Source organism: Aspergillus fijiensis, assembly GCF_003184825.1.
Source record: "Aspergillus fijiensis CBS 313.89 unplaced genomic scaffold BO72scaffold_1, whole genome shotgun sequence".
In the NCBI taxonomy this organism is placed as follows: Eukaryota; Fungi; Ascomycota; class Eurotiomycetes; order Eurotiales; family Aspergillaceae; genus Aspergillus; species Aspergillus fijiensis.
In genome coordinates this window covers 733520-749064 of record NW_024468977.1, presented here as the reverse complement: position 1 = coordinate 749064, position 15545 = coordinate 733520, and the positions used below count along the sequence as shown (strand labels likewise).

Genomic DNA, 15545 nt, shown 5'->3' with positions numbered 1-15545 from the left:
TAGTCGAACTAAATTGTAAAGCAATCATATCTATTGACGAGCCTGACTGTACAATGACGATGATAAGCCGGTCAAAATAATAAACAATATGATACCTAGAACATAAAATGCACCCCCAACAGAAAATGAAATAGCCACACATCCAAAGACAAACACCAAAGACAAACACCGAACACCACCCAAACCCAAAATGAAAAGAAGCAAGTGTCACAAATATGAGTCTACAATGCTCATCATGCAGCGCTCGTGTACATGCACGTTCTACGTGCGTGGCAGAAAGAAAGCAAAATCATGCATAGCGCCCTTGGGGCGGATATTGCGGGTATTGTGGTCCGGCTGGTCCAGGTCCGGGATACGGCGGCGGAGGCGAGGACAAGCCCTGGTATCCCTGAGCCGGGGCATTGTTCGGCCATTGATTCATTGGCGGAGGCGGAGCCATAGGCCCGTTCCAGGGCCCGTAGGGAGGTCGGGGCGCAGGTCGAGCCATGGGGCGTGGTTGACGACAGCGACGAACCAAGCAGGAAAGCAGGCCAAGGAGCAACAAGCCTCCCACTGCACAGGCGACACCAATTACGATGGCCTTGTGGTCGTTGATCCACGATTTGACATTTTGTCCCTTGCAGTCTCCGTTGCTGCAGTAGCCGCCACTACCACAAGGAGTTCCATCCAGGAAATTCTGGTTGAATCCCACGCACTGACCACCGAATGAGATTGAGTTGGAGCTGCAAATCAGCTCGCACGAAGAGCTATATGCCGAGCAAGCGTACGTGTTGTTCTCGTGTAGGACGCTGCCCATCACACTGCGGCATTGATAGTCGCGGCTGGTGCATTGGCCACTGGCACACTTCAGGCCAGATCCGCTACTCCCACAACTGGTGCCATCATCTTTGTACGAGTCCGAAGGACATGAGCTGGAGTTGCCGCTGCATGTCTCGGCCAAGTCACATTCGCTCCGGCTGGCCCGGCAAACCGTGCCCGCAGAAGCATATTGGCATGACGAGCAGCAGCTGTCGTTAGAATCATCACAGACGGATCCCGACGTAAACTTGCATGTAGTGGGATTGCAGCACTTGTTGTCGCCGCAGCCAGCTTCACCACCGCAATCACAGTCCTCGCCTTCCTCGACAATTCCGTTCCCGCACTGACTACCTGTATAGGTAGTGACGCCGCGGTTCGCCGAGAGACAGCTCGACTTGACACTGTTACGGCCAATGGCGGAGCAGATATTTCCGATCGTGCACTCTGAAAACGAGCTAATGTCAGTCCCCGTCGTGGGGTTCATGATATACTTGCCGCTGGCATCACATGTCTTGGATGTCAACGGGCAGCATTGCGATGAGGACTCGAGATTTTGCGAACAAGTGTCAGAGTCGCAGTCATGCACCGCACCGAATGTGTGGCCGGTCTCATGGGCGAAAATTTGCCAACCGCCGCCAGAGGAGCGGACGACGACATTGGCACCACTGACGGAGTTGTCGCCGCTAGTAGTCACATCCGCATTGCACAGCTGTCCCAACCAAGACACGCCGACTTCGCTGCCGGTCGGACAGTCACTGAAGAGAGTCCAATACGCGTTGGAGTCACTATGCTGGCCGCGCCACTCGGAGAACAGATTCAAACGGGAGGTGAGATTACCGCTCGAACAGGGCATGTTCCATGCAGTAGCTGCGGGTGGGTTCTCAGGGCAAGAACTCTCCGAGATAGTCAAATTCCGCAGGCCAATCGAGACATTGAAAGACTTCTCATAAACGCTGGAAGCACTGTTGACTGTGCTAATCACCCATTGCTTCGCTGCAGTCTCATTCTTGAAGGAGCCTGTGAATGAGCAGTCCGTAGCAACTCCGATCAAGGCCACTTGTTTTGTGTTGGGGCAGCCCGAAGTGTCACCTATGGTCGACGCCAAATTCACGGTCCCTGAGTTTCCAGAGACGCTGCCGGTATCCGACTGCCGCTTGCTCAATCCGAACAAGGAATTCATCGACATGACTCCCCAACGATCTGAATCCACATCCATTTGATAGGATGAAAGAACCGGGTGATTTGGATCGACATTGAAGTCCAACTGATCAGCTTGACATGATGTTGATCCCAGCACCGATCGCTTTAGCTCTGTGTGGACGCGATACATATCCGAGTCGCGGTAGACGACCATGTATTCGCCCTTGGTGTCGACAATATCGGCATCCTGCTTGCGTTTCTTCTGGAGGTAGGTCGACTTCAACTCCACGTGGTGGTTGTCCCCATGCACACTGAATACGCCTTCGAAAAGGGGCTGGTCACCGTCATGCTTGAGATAGACTCTAGCCGATCCGACTGGATCCCACATGCCCTGACCCCGGCCGATTAGACTCCTTCCCTTGAAGACTTTGTGATCTTGGCGAGAGATGGGTTCCGCTCGTCGGACATTCCCATCGGCATCGAGGTATTGTACATATGCATCGTCCGCCAGAATGTCATGATTCGGCTCCAGTTCGAGCTTGACTCGTTGATTCTTGTCACGGAGGTTGAAGGTGATGTCGAAGTGTGTCAGATGATCAACCTGATGCGAGGGTGTCTGTATTGTCGGGTGGTCTAATGTCGAGATGTGCTGAATGGTGTTGGGTGACTGCGACCGGGCTGCGTTGACAAGTGAGTTAAATTGACACAAATCTCCAGGGGAAATAGAACCAACCTTGCACATCGCAAGCAAAAAGGGATATTGCGCTTGCAATCAACGGGAGGGAGTAAGAGAAGACCCTCATGGCCGCCAACGACTGGACTTCACGGCCAGCAAAACGAGCGGAAAGTGGAATGTAAACGAGTGATTTGCAAAAACAATAGCAGATGACAGCAGCGGTAAGGAGAAGAAGTCAGATCTAATTCCCCCGGAGTCTTTCTAAGCAAAACATCAGGCAGCCGCCAAGCGTGAGACAATGGTTTGGATGATCACTGCGACCCGTTATTAAAGATGGGGGGGGGGGGTTTCAAATCCACTCCTGTATCTATGCCAAGGGATCGGTTGTAATTGATTGAAGCGACAGCACAATTTCTTGCTTGGTTGGTTGGCAGACAATGGAGAGATGACGCCGTATGCAGCCAGTGCACAACGAACGGATAAGGGTCTGATATGGTCTGTTACAAGACCCTGTGGCGGGAGAAAGACGATCAGGGTCTTTTCTCTCACTTTCACAGAAGCCGAGGGAGTCTCTCTCTTGGCCCGCAGAGGCGCAGCAGCCTTGGCGGGGGAAATGGCAGGAAGAACAACAAAAAAAACGAATGGAATAGTGAAGAGACTGAGGCGGATCCGATCGGATAGAGATCCCTGAGGCCCTCCAAGCACTAGCAGCAGGCCTGACGAACGTCAACAGAAGAAAACAACAAACAGAGAGGGTGAGGAATGATGAAGAATTGAAAGAATGAAAGAATGGAAGATTGACAGGCGGAAAGAAGATGGATTTGTTGACAATGCCAAGCCCCCGCCCGGCCCCCTTCTTTTTCGACTCAGTCTACAGAGTAAGCGCCGGAGGCTGCATTGATGCTTTCAATTCATATCTTATCATTTTTCTCTTTTTATGATGATGACATCCGGCTATGTCCCTTGGCTGGGGATATCATCTGCAGTCACTGCAAATGTTATAGAAAAACGCTTACAAAATGTTTGAATCATACCTACGAATCAATGCACACATGATGACATCGTCTCCATGGCAATGAATCACTTCCTTATGCTTTATCCCAAAGGATATCAATCCGGAGCTGCGTGATATAAAACATGCGCCTCGCGCGCAAAATGAGGAATCGAGGCACCACAGATATCACAGGCTATGCAGAGCATGCCCTCTTCCTCATCGCTTTCCTCCCACGCCACATCTCCCACAGGATGATCTACATTATGACTGGCCTCAGGACGAAACTCGGCAATGGTTTCCTTTGTCTCTGAGATGGGCACGTCCGCATACTGTGCGTCAGGAAATTCTTTGGTCCCTGTTCTTTGAGTCTGGAACATCTTTCCAATGTCGCGTCCACTGCTCTGCTTCCTATCGCCGGCTCCTTCAACCATGTTCGTCACCGCAACATTCATCAATTGAAGGTCCCAGCCAGATTTCTCCGGGTGCAATTTGCGGAACATGGATAGCAGGGAATCATGCACCAATCGCTCTGCCAGAGCATCGATAGTTTCATCCAGGGCAAACACATATGCAGGGAGCGGCTCAGAGCGCGAGGTCCGATGAGCCGGTCGCACACCCTCAGTACCCGAGTTCCGAAGTCGCGTAGACAGTCGCAGTGTCCGAGGACGAGCCAGCCATCGGGTCGAGGACTTCTCCACGGGTTCCAAGCTGTGGACAAGTTGATCGGGCCCTGCATCTACCTCAAGGTCCTGCTCCGTCAGGTCAGTCCGCATGCGACGGAGAAGACTAGCCGTCAAAGAGGCCAATTTCTTCCGAACGTCTTCCAGAGTATTCAGACGCCCATAAGTGTCCTCGATACTGATCTGGGTGGGCACGTCGCCCGCCGGAATAACCGGCGCAGAGTCAACGCCATTTAGCAAGCCCCAGACCCGCGAACCAATATCCCGGGGTGCACCTGGTCCGCCGAGTATACGGTCCAGCAGGGCTGGTCCCATACTGGAATACAGTCGCACGTCGCGAACAGTCTTTGGCTCATCCGCCAGAGGGGGGGTGGCTGAGCTGGCCTGTGCGCCAGCTTTGGAAAGGTAAGCGGTGATTTTCCGAGTCAGCTTGGAGCCCAACCCAGGAATCTTCCGGATCTCATGTCCATCAAGAAAGGTCACCACATTACTCTCCAATGCGCCTGATTTCGCGTCGTACGGCGGAAGAAGGGTGGTCTGGTTGTTCGGTTTATGTGTGTTGCCTACCAACTTGGCTAGCAATTTGGAGGTTGAGATCCCCACTGTGGCCGTGTAACCCATGTGGAACTCGAGTTGGCCTCGCAGAAAGCCTGCCAAGTGCGAGGCCACGAGCAGCCGCGTGTAGAGCCCTGAAATCTGCCCGTTCGAGCTTAGACTTACAGCCGTTAAATTCAGATCCGCAGGGTAAGTGGACCCGTGCACTTGGGTGGCATTGTAGGAGAAACCCACTGTGGGTTCCTGCCGGTCAAGATGGAAGAACGAGTGTTCCAGGTCATGGCGGTTGAGCAGGTCAGCGTTGTAATCGATCATCTCGGTCACGTCCATGAACACCTATGACCAGGTTAGAAGTGCTACCGGGGGCCCAGTCCGTGGTACTAAAGATAGTGCATGAACCTGTGGAGGTCCGGCCAACATACCTCATCGAAGCCTAGCCGTTCGACCTTGTCCCCCCAGACAAACGATCGCAGATAGAGGAAAAGCCGCTTGGAGGCATCGCGAAAGCGGGTCAGGTCCTCGCCCAGAACAATGACGACGTCCGGGCAGATCTGTTTGGCCTCCCTGATCAGTTGGAGCTTGCGTAGCCCCCTCCGTCGGGCTTCGTAATTACAGGTTACCACAATCTGTTTCTGCTGCACTGCCAACGGCAGCGACTTCAGCACCGGCTGCTCTACCTCAAAGACGGCAGCGTAGAAGCAGTCATAATCCTGCCATGCGAGATGAGGTTAGTCGGTCGTCGAGGTCTATAATCCTACGGAGCCGGAGGAAGCCCGGGCATGGACGTAGGGTCAACTGACAAAGTGCAAGATGATTCGACGATCGTCTCTGGATGGAGCTGTGGCCATGGGCTAACCCAGATTAACGGCCTTTGAGAGTGAGAGTTTCGAAGCGCAGTGAACAAGATTGGTGGCAGGCAGCACTGTCGGCCAACCATGCGCTCGATTAATACCTAGTGTGCTGCAGCCTTCCAGTAGCGTGGTGGAGGACACTCCATTCGCTGATAGGCTAGTGCAGCAAATCCGGTTCCTAAGAATAAACAGCAGGATGCAATGAAGGAATGATGGAGACACAGACAGGCACAATGGAGTAGTTGATATCACACCTGGCACAATGCCTGCCTCATAATGAAACTTAACAAACTTCCAAGGCTGACAGTACGGCGAGTGATGGTCTGATTGGGTGGAGACGGAAGAGGGAGGCTGGGGGCGTGGCTGGCAGATGAGAGGTGGCTGGTGCGCAGTGGACCCTGGCTGACTCAGCTGGTTCTTCTCCCGTGACAGCAGCACTAATCCCTTTTGGGACTTCCCCACAGACTAATCTGCATTCGGCCGAAGACGCTTAGCTAAGTCCAGCCAAGGAAAGGCTGCAGGAAAGAAGACACTAACTTACAGTCCGTAGGTAGTCACTGCACAATCCATCCATCACTTGCGTATTCCATCCATCCTCTCTCCGCATTCTGGTCGGGACCAGAAGTCGCTAAGAGTCGCCAAGGGCCGTTCCAACATGCCCAAGTGACAGGAACCAGAGTCGGAGTCACTTGGACTCTCGTTTTTGTCTCTCTATCCACGCCGCTATCGCCCGGTCTCCACCCTCACAGTGAGCCCGCCGCGTGTCGTCTACACGCCCGACTGGGCCCGGAATGGACTGGATGGGCCTGTGGAAAAAAAGAAAGAAGAGAAAAAAATATCAGGTGAAAAAAAGAAAGGAAAAAACTAGTTGGGTTGGCGTGGGATTGACTATATTTAGACTCCTCGATGGCACGATAGCTGTTGCTGATAGGCCGATACGACGTGGACGGCTCTGCTCTGGCTGCGTCTGGACTGTGATTTAATTTCCACAGCGGCTAATCCTTTGCCATCATCGCCGCCACTCCATCTTTGGGTCTGACTCGTTTTCGGTTCTCTGTTGTCATCCAAGACACAACACCAGCAGAAGAATTTTAGGTGGTGAAGATGATGAAACTCGTCGTTGGGTTTCAATCGAGTATTCTACTCAGTCTACTGAGTATCTAGTAATTGACTATGACTGTTGTCCAATGTCCATTTCACGGTGACAGGACCGAATATGGGGGATCAACAGATCCATCATATCATGACGAGCACGTACTGCTTGATCGCCGGTGTTCTTAAAATAGGGCCCGTCCAAGCGCCCACCACCAGTAGTTCAGTGTCCACAGTCCACAGTCCACTTGCACTTGCACTTGCACTTGACTGACTGACTGACTGACTGACGATTTTGCCTCTTCTTTTCCGTCACATTATTATTCCTGTAAATTAGGATGGATCTGGTATCTCTCATATGTCTACGCTAAATACAAGAATCTGAATCCAGAACACATAACAAGACTACTCACAATAACACACATAAGGATAATAATATCTATCTAATCCCACCCTGCATGTAGCCCATCCCCACTCAGTATCACAGCCCAGTGGAAGTCGGTCTGCAGCGCCGCTCATCCATCCATCCATCCATCCACTTGCGGGGCGACGTCGCACTCCTCTTCTTCTTCTCACCCATTTTCTTCTTCCTCTTAACCATCCTTTCCCTCTTTCTTCTTCAACCTCATCTTACATGAACCAGATCTCCATCCTCTCATCTGCAACTCCTGCTCTTGTATCGCAGAGGGGCCCTTGTCGACCATGCTCGCCACCTCCATGACCCCGCAACAGCCTTCCTCCAACATGGCCTGCAGTTTGGCCCCAACGACCAACACCCGGTCGACGATCGCCTCCCGACCCAAACTCACCCTTCAAACATCATCCCTACCCTTGACTTTCGGCACTTCCTCCACGGGCCTGTCGCTCTCTTTGGTGGCCGGCTCGACCGCATCCCCCACCGTCCGGAATACCTTCAAGAATGCCTACGACGTGACTGCGCCCGTCTCCGCCACGGCCTCCCCCTCCTCAAAGTTCCCCAGTCACCGGTTCAGCAAGCCCTCATCACCCTACACCACCCACAACCCATACCAACTACCCATGGGGGTGCGCAGCATCCTGCGCAACTCCCCGCTCGAGCCCAGCTGCCGTCGCCGGTCCACCTCGGTGGCTACCAACGGGACGACCGGCGCTCCCGCCACGAGGCGGGTGTTCTTCCCGGCCAAGAAGCAAGTCAGCTACCGCTATCCGTTGGAGGAGGAAATCCAAAATGTCCATTACACTGCGCGCCACTCGGACCTCCACGACGTGGAGGGAGAGCGCTCGAAACCAAGCACCAGCACAAGCACACCCAGCGAGGATTCGGATTCCGCCGCCAACAACTCATCATCTTCATCATCGTCATCATCATCATCCGACACAAACACCTCTGACGACGAACCCCAACCCACTCTCAAACACAACCTCCTGTCGCCCGTGGAACGGAAGAAGCGAAAGCACCAAAAGGCCGAACGGCAGGTCCGCGCGGTCGCCTTGCGAGAGAAGCTGGGGGACATGACACCACAGACGCCGGTGCGCAAACGCGCCAAGCGGCGCTGCGAATGGCGCTGGACGTTAGGACCGTTGGAGAATCGGGACAGTCTCCTGCCGCCTCCCATCCCGGAAGAACAGGCGGCAGCACCCGGGGCAACAGCATCGTCCTCGGGATCCGACTCCAGCCCATCCGACCGGGGCTCCCGACCATCATCGACGGAGTCATCCCCGTTGTTGAGTGCGACTCCCTCGCACGCGCAATCCAGTCCCAGTTCGTCTGTCGCATTTGAGCTGGAAGGAACCGACGAGTCCATGAAGATCACGACTCACGAACCGCAACGCCCTGCTACCGACCTCTCACGATAACACCCCTATAACCAACCATGATGACTTGCGCTTCCAATCACGAACTCATGCATATAGACGGCAGACGACTTTTTGAGATTTCATTCATTCCGGATCCGGCCCTTCCCGGCTCATTTTTCTTTTACTTTTGTCCGTGGACACGTTATCTTCCTGGATTGTCTAAGACATTTCCAAGGCGGTGGTGCGATGATGTCATCACCAGAACTCCCAGACCGCCCCCCTTTTATATCATACTTTCTATATATATAATTCTTTTTCTTATTTTATATTTCTAATACATACGAACCAATATCCGCACATGCATGCATGCATGCATGCATGGCAATGGCTATTATGACTGTGCAGGATTAATCACAATCGCACCCTTTCTTTCCACTGTACTAAGTATCTGTATAATTTCTTTTCCAACGCTCCCTTTCTTCAACCACAAATGACGGACGGCATGACAGCCAAGTCCGCGATTTAATATAGCAACACAAAGTGGAGACACCACCACCACCACCACCTACGCCGTGGTGGTCGAAAGAAATGAGACCCGTCGCTTGTATAAATATAGATTTCGCATGCCGGGCAAGTACCGGTTGGTGCCAATGACGCCCTCCCGCAGGCAGCACCTTTTCTTTTTAGTTTTTGGTTTCTTGGCCAGCAACAAGACCGGTCCTACGTCGTAGAAAAGCCCTTGCTGCGTGCGGCTCTTACTATCGAAACTTTTTCTGGATCACGAGCGGAGCGTACTGTACTGTACTGTGTTCAACCCACTCAGCTGCTGGTGGGAACCCAACCCAACCCACTCCCACTCCCTATCTATGAGTAACACGCCGCTGTGTTTGTGTGTCTGCATGGATCCCAAGTGCAGTGCAGTGCAGGCTGGAAAGAAACTTGGTCTTTGCGTGACACAGCTAAGCAAAAGGGAAAGGGCAGTGCGCGTATCCACCGATGACTGTGTTGGGGTCCGCTGGATACAATGATCCGGGAGTGTGTGTGGGTGGGTGTGTGGGTGTCTATCTATCTACCTACTCTCTTCTTTTCAGTGTACTTGTACATTCACTCCTTCCTTCAGCAAACTGTAGCTTAGGTGTATGTGGACTTGCACTGTGTATGGAAAGTGTTGTGTTTGTTGCCTGCACATTCGAGATTGATGCTCCCGCCGATAAGTAGTGTGGTTCACCGAGTACTCACTGCACTGTATCCATGGGATTCTCTATAAATAACTAGCATACATATCTCCTGTATACCCCGGTAGAAACCACCGATAACCTAGTTAAGTTATAGGACTTCCCTGAGGGAAGTGGCACGACCCACCGAGCCCCAGAAAGCGGCGGGACGGAGGTGATGAGATGAAGGTTCAATAGTCCGTTCTTCGGATATGACAGACTTTGAGATTCGGGGGTTGGGGGCTCTCAACGTTGGTGTTCTGATGTTGGGAACCAAGTACTCTGTAGCGGTATGGTAGATTTACGGTGGTGGGTGCTGTAAGGTAAGGGGGTGGGGAGGTACTATCACCATTGGGGGTTGGATGTATTAATAGAACTGTTCTGTGGGATCTTGGGTGTGCATGTACCTACAGCCAAGAAGAGTACTTCGAGGTAGGGTGTCATTTGCATGAAGGTTGATCGGTAGATAGGCGGAGGTGGTTCTGCTTGGCTACCAACCAGGTACATACTGTATGTAGATGCTTAGTGAGGGATTTATCTACCCCACTAATCACCAAATACATAGAGCCTGGCTATTATCTAAACTGCGTATGCCTTCAAGTTATAACCATAGTCGTGTTCTCATTGATTAATACCAATCCCTTAACTCCATACTATACGAGCACAAGTAAATGGTCAACGCAAAAGAAACAAGTAGAGATTGTACAGTACGACCCGTCAATTACCCGTCTCGGTCTCAATGTCCGGCTCCCGACCCGACAAATCCCCCGTGAACTTCATCTTCATTTTCCGTAAAGCATACTTGGTCTCGTCGCGCGCGAACACCGCGTTGCGGACGGGGCGCCACTGCATCATCCCCCGCTGCTGGCGCTGTTCGCTGCGCTGCTCCGCCTTGCGGAGGACCTCGTTGGTGCTGGAGCGACTGGGCCCGCTGCTCGTGCTGGCCGTCGCGGTGGTGTTGGTATAGTTGTCGGACGAGCGACGGAGGTTGTTGTTGACGTCGAAGTTGTCGTCGTTATTGTTGGCAGTAATGCTGCTGTTGCCCAGAGCGCGTTGCTGCTGTTGCGGTTGCAGGGAGTTGTTGATCTCATGGTCCCCGTCGTCATCGGATTCGCTCTCAGAGGAAGAGGAACTGCCTGGGTGAGTCTTGGTATTCTCCTCCGCGTGCATGGTCCCGTAGGCTGTCGCCTCGACGCGCGGGGGGTTGTGCGGATCGTGCGGCGGGGTCTCTCTGCCTGGTTCAGCGACCTGTTTGCCGTGCTCGTTGAGGAAGGCACTGGGGTCCTGGCCGAAGGCGCCGCTCCAGTCGTACCCTTGCTTGTCGAGCCAGCGCTTGCGCTCCCGGGGGTCCGCGTGCTTGAGGATGTCGCGGCCGTCCAAGAGGGACTGCTCGTGCAACTCTTCCACTTCTTCGGGCACCGAGGCGGAGATGTGCGGCGAGCGCACCCCCTCGGCGATGCACGCTTCCCATGTCTCGAAGGTCTCGCGCGAGTTGCTGTCGACCACGAACCGCTCGTGCGAATCGTCAATGCCCGGCGTGAAGCGGCCGGTGAAGCGCAGGCGGCCGATCTCGTGAAGGTCTTCCAGGCCGGGCGACTTCTTCGCCTCCCAGTTTTGCTCGGTGATGTAGTTCTGCGTGAGCCGCTTGCCGTTCTTGGTCGACCAGATGGGGATGTCGATCTCGGTGCTTTCGTTGTCCACCAGGTGCTGCAGCCAGAAGACGGAGTATCCGGTGGCGTGATGCTTCTTTTGGGCGTGGAATTCGAAGACTACGGGAGAGCGGTAGCGATGCTTGACGGGAAGACGGAGGCTGCGGCGGAAGTTCTCATCCGAAAGGTCGAAGCTGAGGTTGTTGTTCTCGTCAACGGAGCAAACGTGCTTGGTGATCTTGCCGCTACTGCCACCGGTGCGGAGCTTGATCTTGCAGCGTTGATTGAAGTTCACAGTGGTGAGCTTCTCGGAGACGAATTCGAAGGTGCCTACGTCCCAGCCTAGCATTTGAGGTGGGAGACGAGTCTCGACGGAGCGGAACAGAATGGAGATGCGGATGCGTCCGAATCCGATCCCGCCATCGAGAGGGTACCATCTAGTCACTTGGGAGCTGGTTTGCAGGAGGTCGGAGATCTTAAGAGGCACGACGCCCAGGATGGGATCGTGCTGGCGGTAACGCTGGTCACGCACACCGACGGTCACAAATGCGGATCGCCAATCACGAATGAATCGCTCGGTTCCGGCGTTGAAAATGGGCTTGGAGCTCAAGGCTTTGGCGCGCGTGCGGTAGATCTGGAGTTTCTTAGTCAATGGTTTATAGGGGTTTTTCGATGGTCAAAATCATACCAGCTCGTCGTTGAGAATAATCTTGCAATAGCTCGTGGGCAGGTGACTGCCCTCTTCCTCGGTGTTGTCGCCATACGGTTTGGCTGGCTCGTACTCGCGACCCTTGCGGTTGCCCTCGCTACCCTTGACATTGTTGATCTCCAGGTTGACGATCTGATGGACGATAATGCTAATGATACCGCTGGGCCACAACGGATCAGGAGGAGTGTGAGTGATGGCGTCCTCCTCCTCGCTGCTAATGACGCCCTTCTCGTCCTGGAATTCCTGAACATCTCTGAATTGCTCGGGAAGGTCCTTCTTCTTGCCGTCGGTGCGCAGCTCAGCCCTGAGTTTCGGTTTGCCGAAAAAGCCCACTTCCCAGTGCAGCTCTCCCGGCATCTCGCTGCCTTCGTTCAGACCCTGTAGTTTGGAAACCTGCGCATACATCTTGCCTGGATGCTGGATCATCTTCCGAATCGGAAGTTCCACCTTGCCGACAATGTCATCGGCAGTCGTGCGGTCCGAGTCCCAGAGTTCAACGCTCAGACTTTCATCCGCCTTGATAAGCTCAGGAGTAACCAGCAAGGCGGCAGTTTCCTCCCAGACTGGGTTCAGGTCGTCTGTTATCACACGGGTGCAGTACATGGGCTTGCCATACTTCGAGAAAGACAGGTTGATATAAGGGTCGCTGCCACCACCGTAGCTGCCACGCCGATCTTGCTTGCTCAGACCGATTGCGCGGTGGATACGCACCCACATGACACCCAAGGCCTGCGTCTCCTTGACGATATCGTCCCCCTTGAGCAGCATGCTAAGATCCATGGTCATAGACTTGGGGGCTGCGAACAGACCGGCGGCTGTGGCAATGGCATAGTTGACAAAGTTGGAGATCAAGGGCAGGTTGAGAATGTTCACTCCTCCTTTGACCATTGGCATACATCCAGCCTTGACGTGTGGGAGGCCAACCAAGCTGAACGTCACGTCCTTCACAAAGGGAGCCTCTGGCATCATCTGAAATCTTGCACGCACAGTGCCCACCAACTCAGTCAATTCCACAAAGACAGGGAACGGTACTCCAAAGAGGCCTTTGACTCCGAGGTAGAACACAATCTGCATGTGCATGTTGCGCGCCTTGGACGAAGTAGTCTGACCACTTGGCTTGGCATGGTAGGCAAAGGATGCTTCGATATTGTAATAGTCGCCACCTTCCTCTGCGGCGGCAGCTTCCTGGGGGTCTTTATTCTTTACATTCTCCTCGTGCACTTGTTCCTTGAGCTGCTTCACATGATCATCGGGCAGTGCGCGAAGACTCAAAATCCGAATCGGGTTGTTGCCCTGGTCAATCTCTGCGATGCGGACATTCTCGACCACCCCCGGCGCCGACGCTTGCATGATGTCTTCAATGGTGTCGGCGACGGGAGATAGCATTTCGGGATTGATCAAACCCCAGAACACCCCAAGGAACGAGTTCAGCCATTCAACGGATTCCGGAAGAAGGTTGGCGGTCGCCTGGTCCTCTCGAGTTAGTATGTCCGCTTGACACTATACGGATGCGAACGTTCTCGTACCATTTGGCCCCGGATCTGCTCACTGCTCCATTCCATTTCCCGGCCACTGCGAATCACCTCTTGCACCCACAGCCACACACCGCTCGCGATGCAGAAACTGAGGGGAAGTAGACCCCACAGCGATCCATTGAAGATCCGACCCAGGAAGACAATACCCGCCACTATACCCAGACATAGTCCAATTCCTCGTCGTTCCAGCTGATCGAACATCGGCTTATAGGTGACCGTAGGGGTGGGGTGGAACAGAACGTTGGTTTTCTCGCCATGGATAGGAACATCGGAGGTGGTGCCCTCTGCGATGGGATCTGGCGGTGCGGTGATATCCTGATTTTCCTTATATTGTGAAAGGCTCTGGTCTGGGGCGGTTTTGACCTCCTGCACTGGTATCAGTATTTGCATCCTCCGCTGCAATTGGGGCGTAACTCACCGTTGGTTTTCCGAGGTTGGCATTAGGGACTACGAGCTGTAACAGAAGTTAGAGAGACGTTTCCTCACCTTTGCTAACCGTGCAAGGGAGACATACCTTGGGATCTTTCACCGCATCCATTGAGTCTTCATCCAAGTCTTCCACCTCGATTTCCTTGCCCGTGGTAGGATCGGTAACCATGCGCGTCTTTCCGGTGGTCTCCCGGGGCTTGTGAGGCATCTCCTGGTTCTGAGCCTCGCGCTCCCGCTTCCTGGCCGCCAGGGCCTCTTCATGAGCCTTGCGTTCCTGCTTGTCATGCTCCAAACGGTCCATGAAATGGCTGATGGTCGGGACCGGATTGCCCCCGCTCCAGTGTTCTCCCATGCGATGGGTTTTGGGAGATTCCCTCCCGCTGGTAGCCTGGGCCATGGTCGCGTGTCTTGCTTTTGCTCTTTGTGTGCTCTATTGTCTGGAAGCGCGGATCAATCAGGAATTGCGGATGAGATAAGAGGAGGGTAGTTCCAGGCTGTCATCCCCTAGCTTATTCCAGCTAGGACCTGTGGGTGATTGAACCTAGAGTAGAGGAGATATAGAGTCGAAATGCAATGAGGAAGAGAAACCAAGGTAAATTCAACGAAGAGTAGCAATCGACGGTGGTGAAGAGGTGAAGTCACCTTCGTGCTGCACTACGTCATAGTGGAGAGAAGCAGCCAAGGCCGATCAGCCAATCGATGGGCGACGCGTCCGGGCATATGCTGGATATTTTGGGGAAGACCAGCCTTACTGCAGTGCAGTGCCCACCTTCCCGGGGGGGATCCAGATCAGTCTCCATTCACTGTGGTGACTGGTGGTGGTAGTGATTGACAGCTCTCTACTCCGTACCTTGGTTGTTTACCTGGAAGTGTCTCTCTTGCTCCGTCATGGCTCTCGGCGGAAGGCTGGGCTTGGCGCGAGAGCGGACTGCCTCCGGTCGAGTAGTAGAGAACCTTTGAGGAGTGAGTTGATTAGAACTCATGGTACTACGAGATTGAGAGCGCACTGAGGTCTCATGCGCTGCTATACACCGATACTGGTTATAGAATATAGGTACAGACCATCGAGAGACGATAGGAAATCGACAAGGATGCCTCTGCTCGTGCATTATTGGCATTATTGTCCCTTATTGTCCCGGACAGACAACCAGACAACATGATGTCACTTCCCGCTCGCTCTCTCTGTGCTGACATCGGATCAACATCATTTCCACCATCTCTGTCGACCCATTGCATGCACGGATTGGTGGCTTGATATTGCCTGGCATTTGGATCATGGAGTGTGGTGAGTCTAGTGCAAAGATGAGTGCGTCTACATGCGAGTGCCACAGTCAACGGGTGGTTGCATGCTGATTGCCAGTATGAGCGTAGAAAGCGGCTATCATTATGGCAATTCCGGATCATTTAGCACTTGCTCGATCTAAGCCTTACAGATATTGTCATGCCT

The 15545-nt window shown here is 53.5% G+C and overlaps 4 protein-coding genes across 4 annotated transcripts; 1 reads left to right on the top strand and 3 right to left on the bottom strand.

Moving 5' to 3' along the window:
* Positions 1-289: 289 nt before the first annotated feature.
* Positions 290-2741, bottom strand: admB (ADAM family of metalloprotease ADM-B; the record flags this gene model as incomplete). Its single annotated transcript, XM_040940784.1, has 2 exons — positions 290-2616; positions 2672-2741. The coding sequence occupies 2 exons, from the start codon at positions 2739-2741 to the stop codon at positions 290-292; spliced, it is 2397 nt and encodes a 798-aa protein (XP_040806747.1).
* Positions 2742-3724: 983 nt separating this feature from the next.
* On the bottom strand, positions 3725-5691 carry BO72DRAFT_491225 (putative DNA polymerase iota; the record flags this gene model as incomplete). The annotated part of the gene is made up of 3 exons (XM_040948175.1): positions 3725-5179; positions 5266-5553; positions 5644-5691. 3 exons carry the CDS (start codon positions 5689-5691, stop codon positions 3725-3727), a joined length of 1791 nt encoding a protein of 596 aa, XP_040806746.1.
* Positions 5692-7488: 1797 nt separating this feature from the next.
* BO72DRAFT_491224 (uncharacterized protein) lies at positions 7489-8622 on the top strand (the record flags this gene model as incomplete). The annotated part of the gene is made up of 1 exon (XM_040948174.1): positions 7489-8622. The coding sequence occupies one exon, from the start codon at positions 7489-7491 to the stop codon at positions 8620-8622; it is 1134 nt and encodes a 377-aa protein (XP_040806745.1).
* Positions 8623-10450: 1828 nt separating this feature from the next.
* On the bottom strand, positions 10451-14817 carry BO72DRAFT_8686 (C2 domain protein). Its single transcript, XM_040950783.1, has 5 exons — positions 14184-14817; positions 14088-14123; positions 13661-14035; positions 12114-13601; positions 10451-12059 (listed from the first exon to the last, which is right to left on the bottom strand). Exons 1-5 carry the CDS (start codon positions 14493-14495, stop codon positions 10494-10496), a joined length of 3777 nt encoding a protein of 1258 aa, XP_040806744.1. The 5' UTR covers positions 14496-14817; the 3' UTR covers positions 10451-10493.
* Between the last annotated feature and the right edge of the window lie 728 nt (positions 14818-15545).

What these genes read in the sequence shown, in the direction of transcription:
- BO72DRAFT_8686 (XM_040950783.1), bottom strand. Translation starts at nt 14,495, where the DNA reads ATGGCCCAGGCTACCAGCGGGAGGGAATCTCCCAAAACCCATCGCATG. An exon ending in ATGCGGTGAAAGATCCCAAG is followed by an intron (nt 14,124 to 14,183) that starts GTATGTCTCCCT and finishes CTTCTGTTACAG; the next exon opens with CTCGTAGTCCCTAATGCCAA. An exon ending in TTATTCTCAACGACGAGCTG is followed by an intron (nt 12,060 to 12,113) that starts GTATGATTTTGA and finishes AAGAAACTCCAG; the next exon opens with ATCTACCGCACGCGCGCCAA.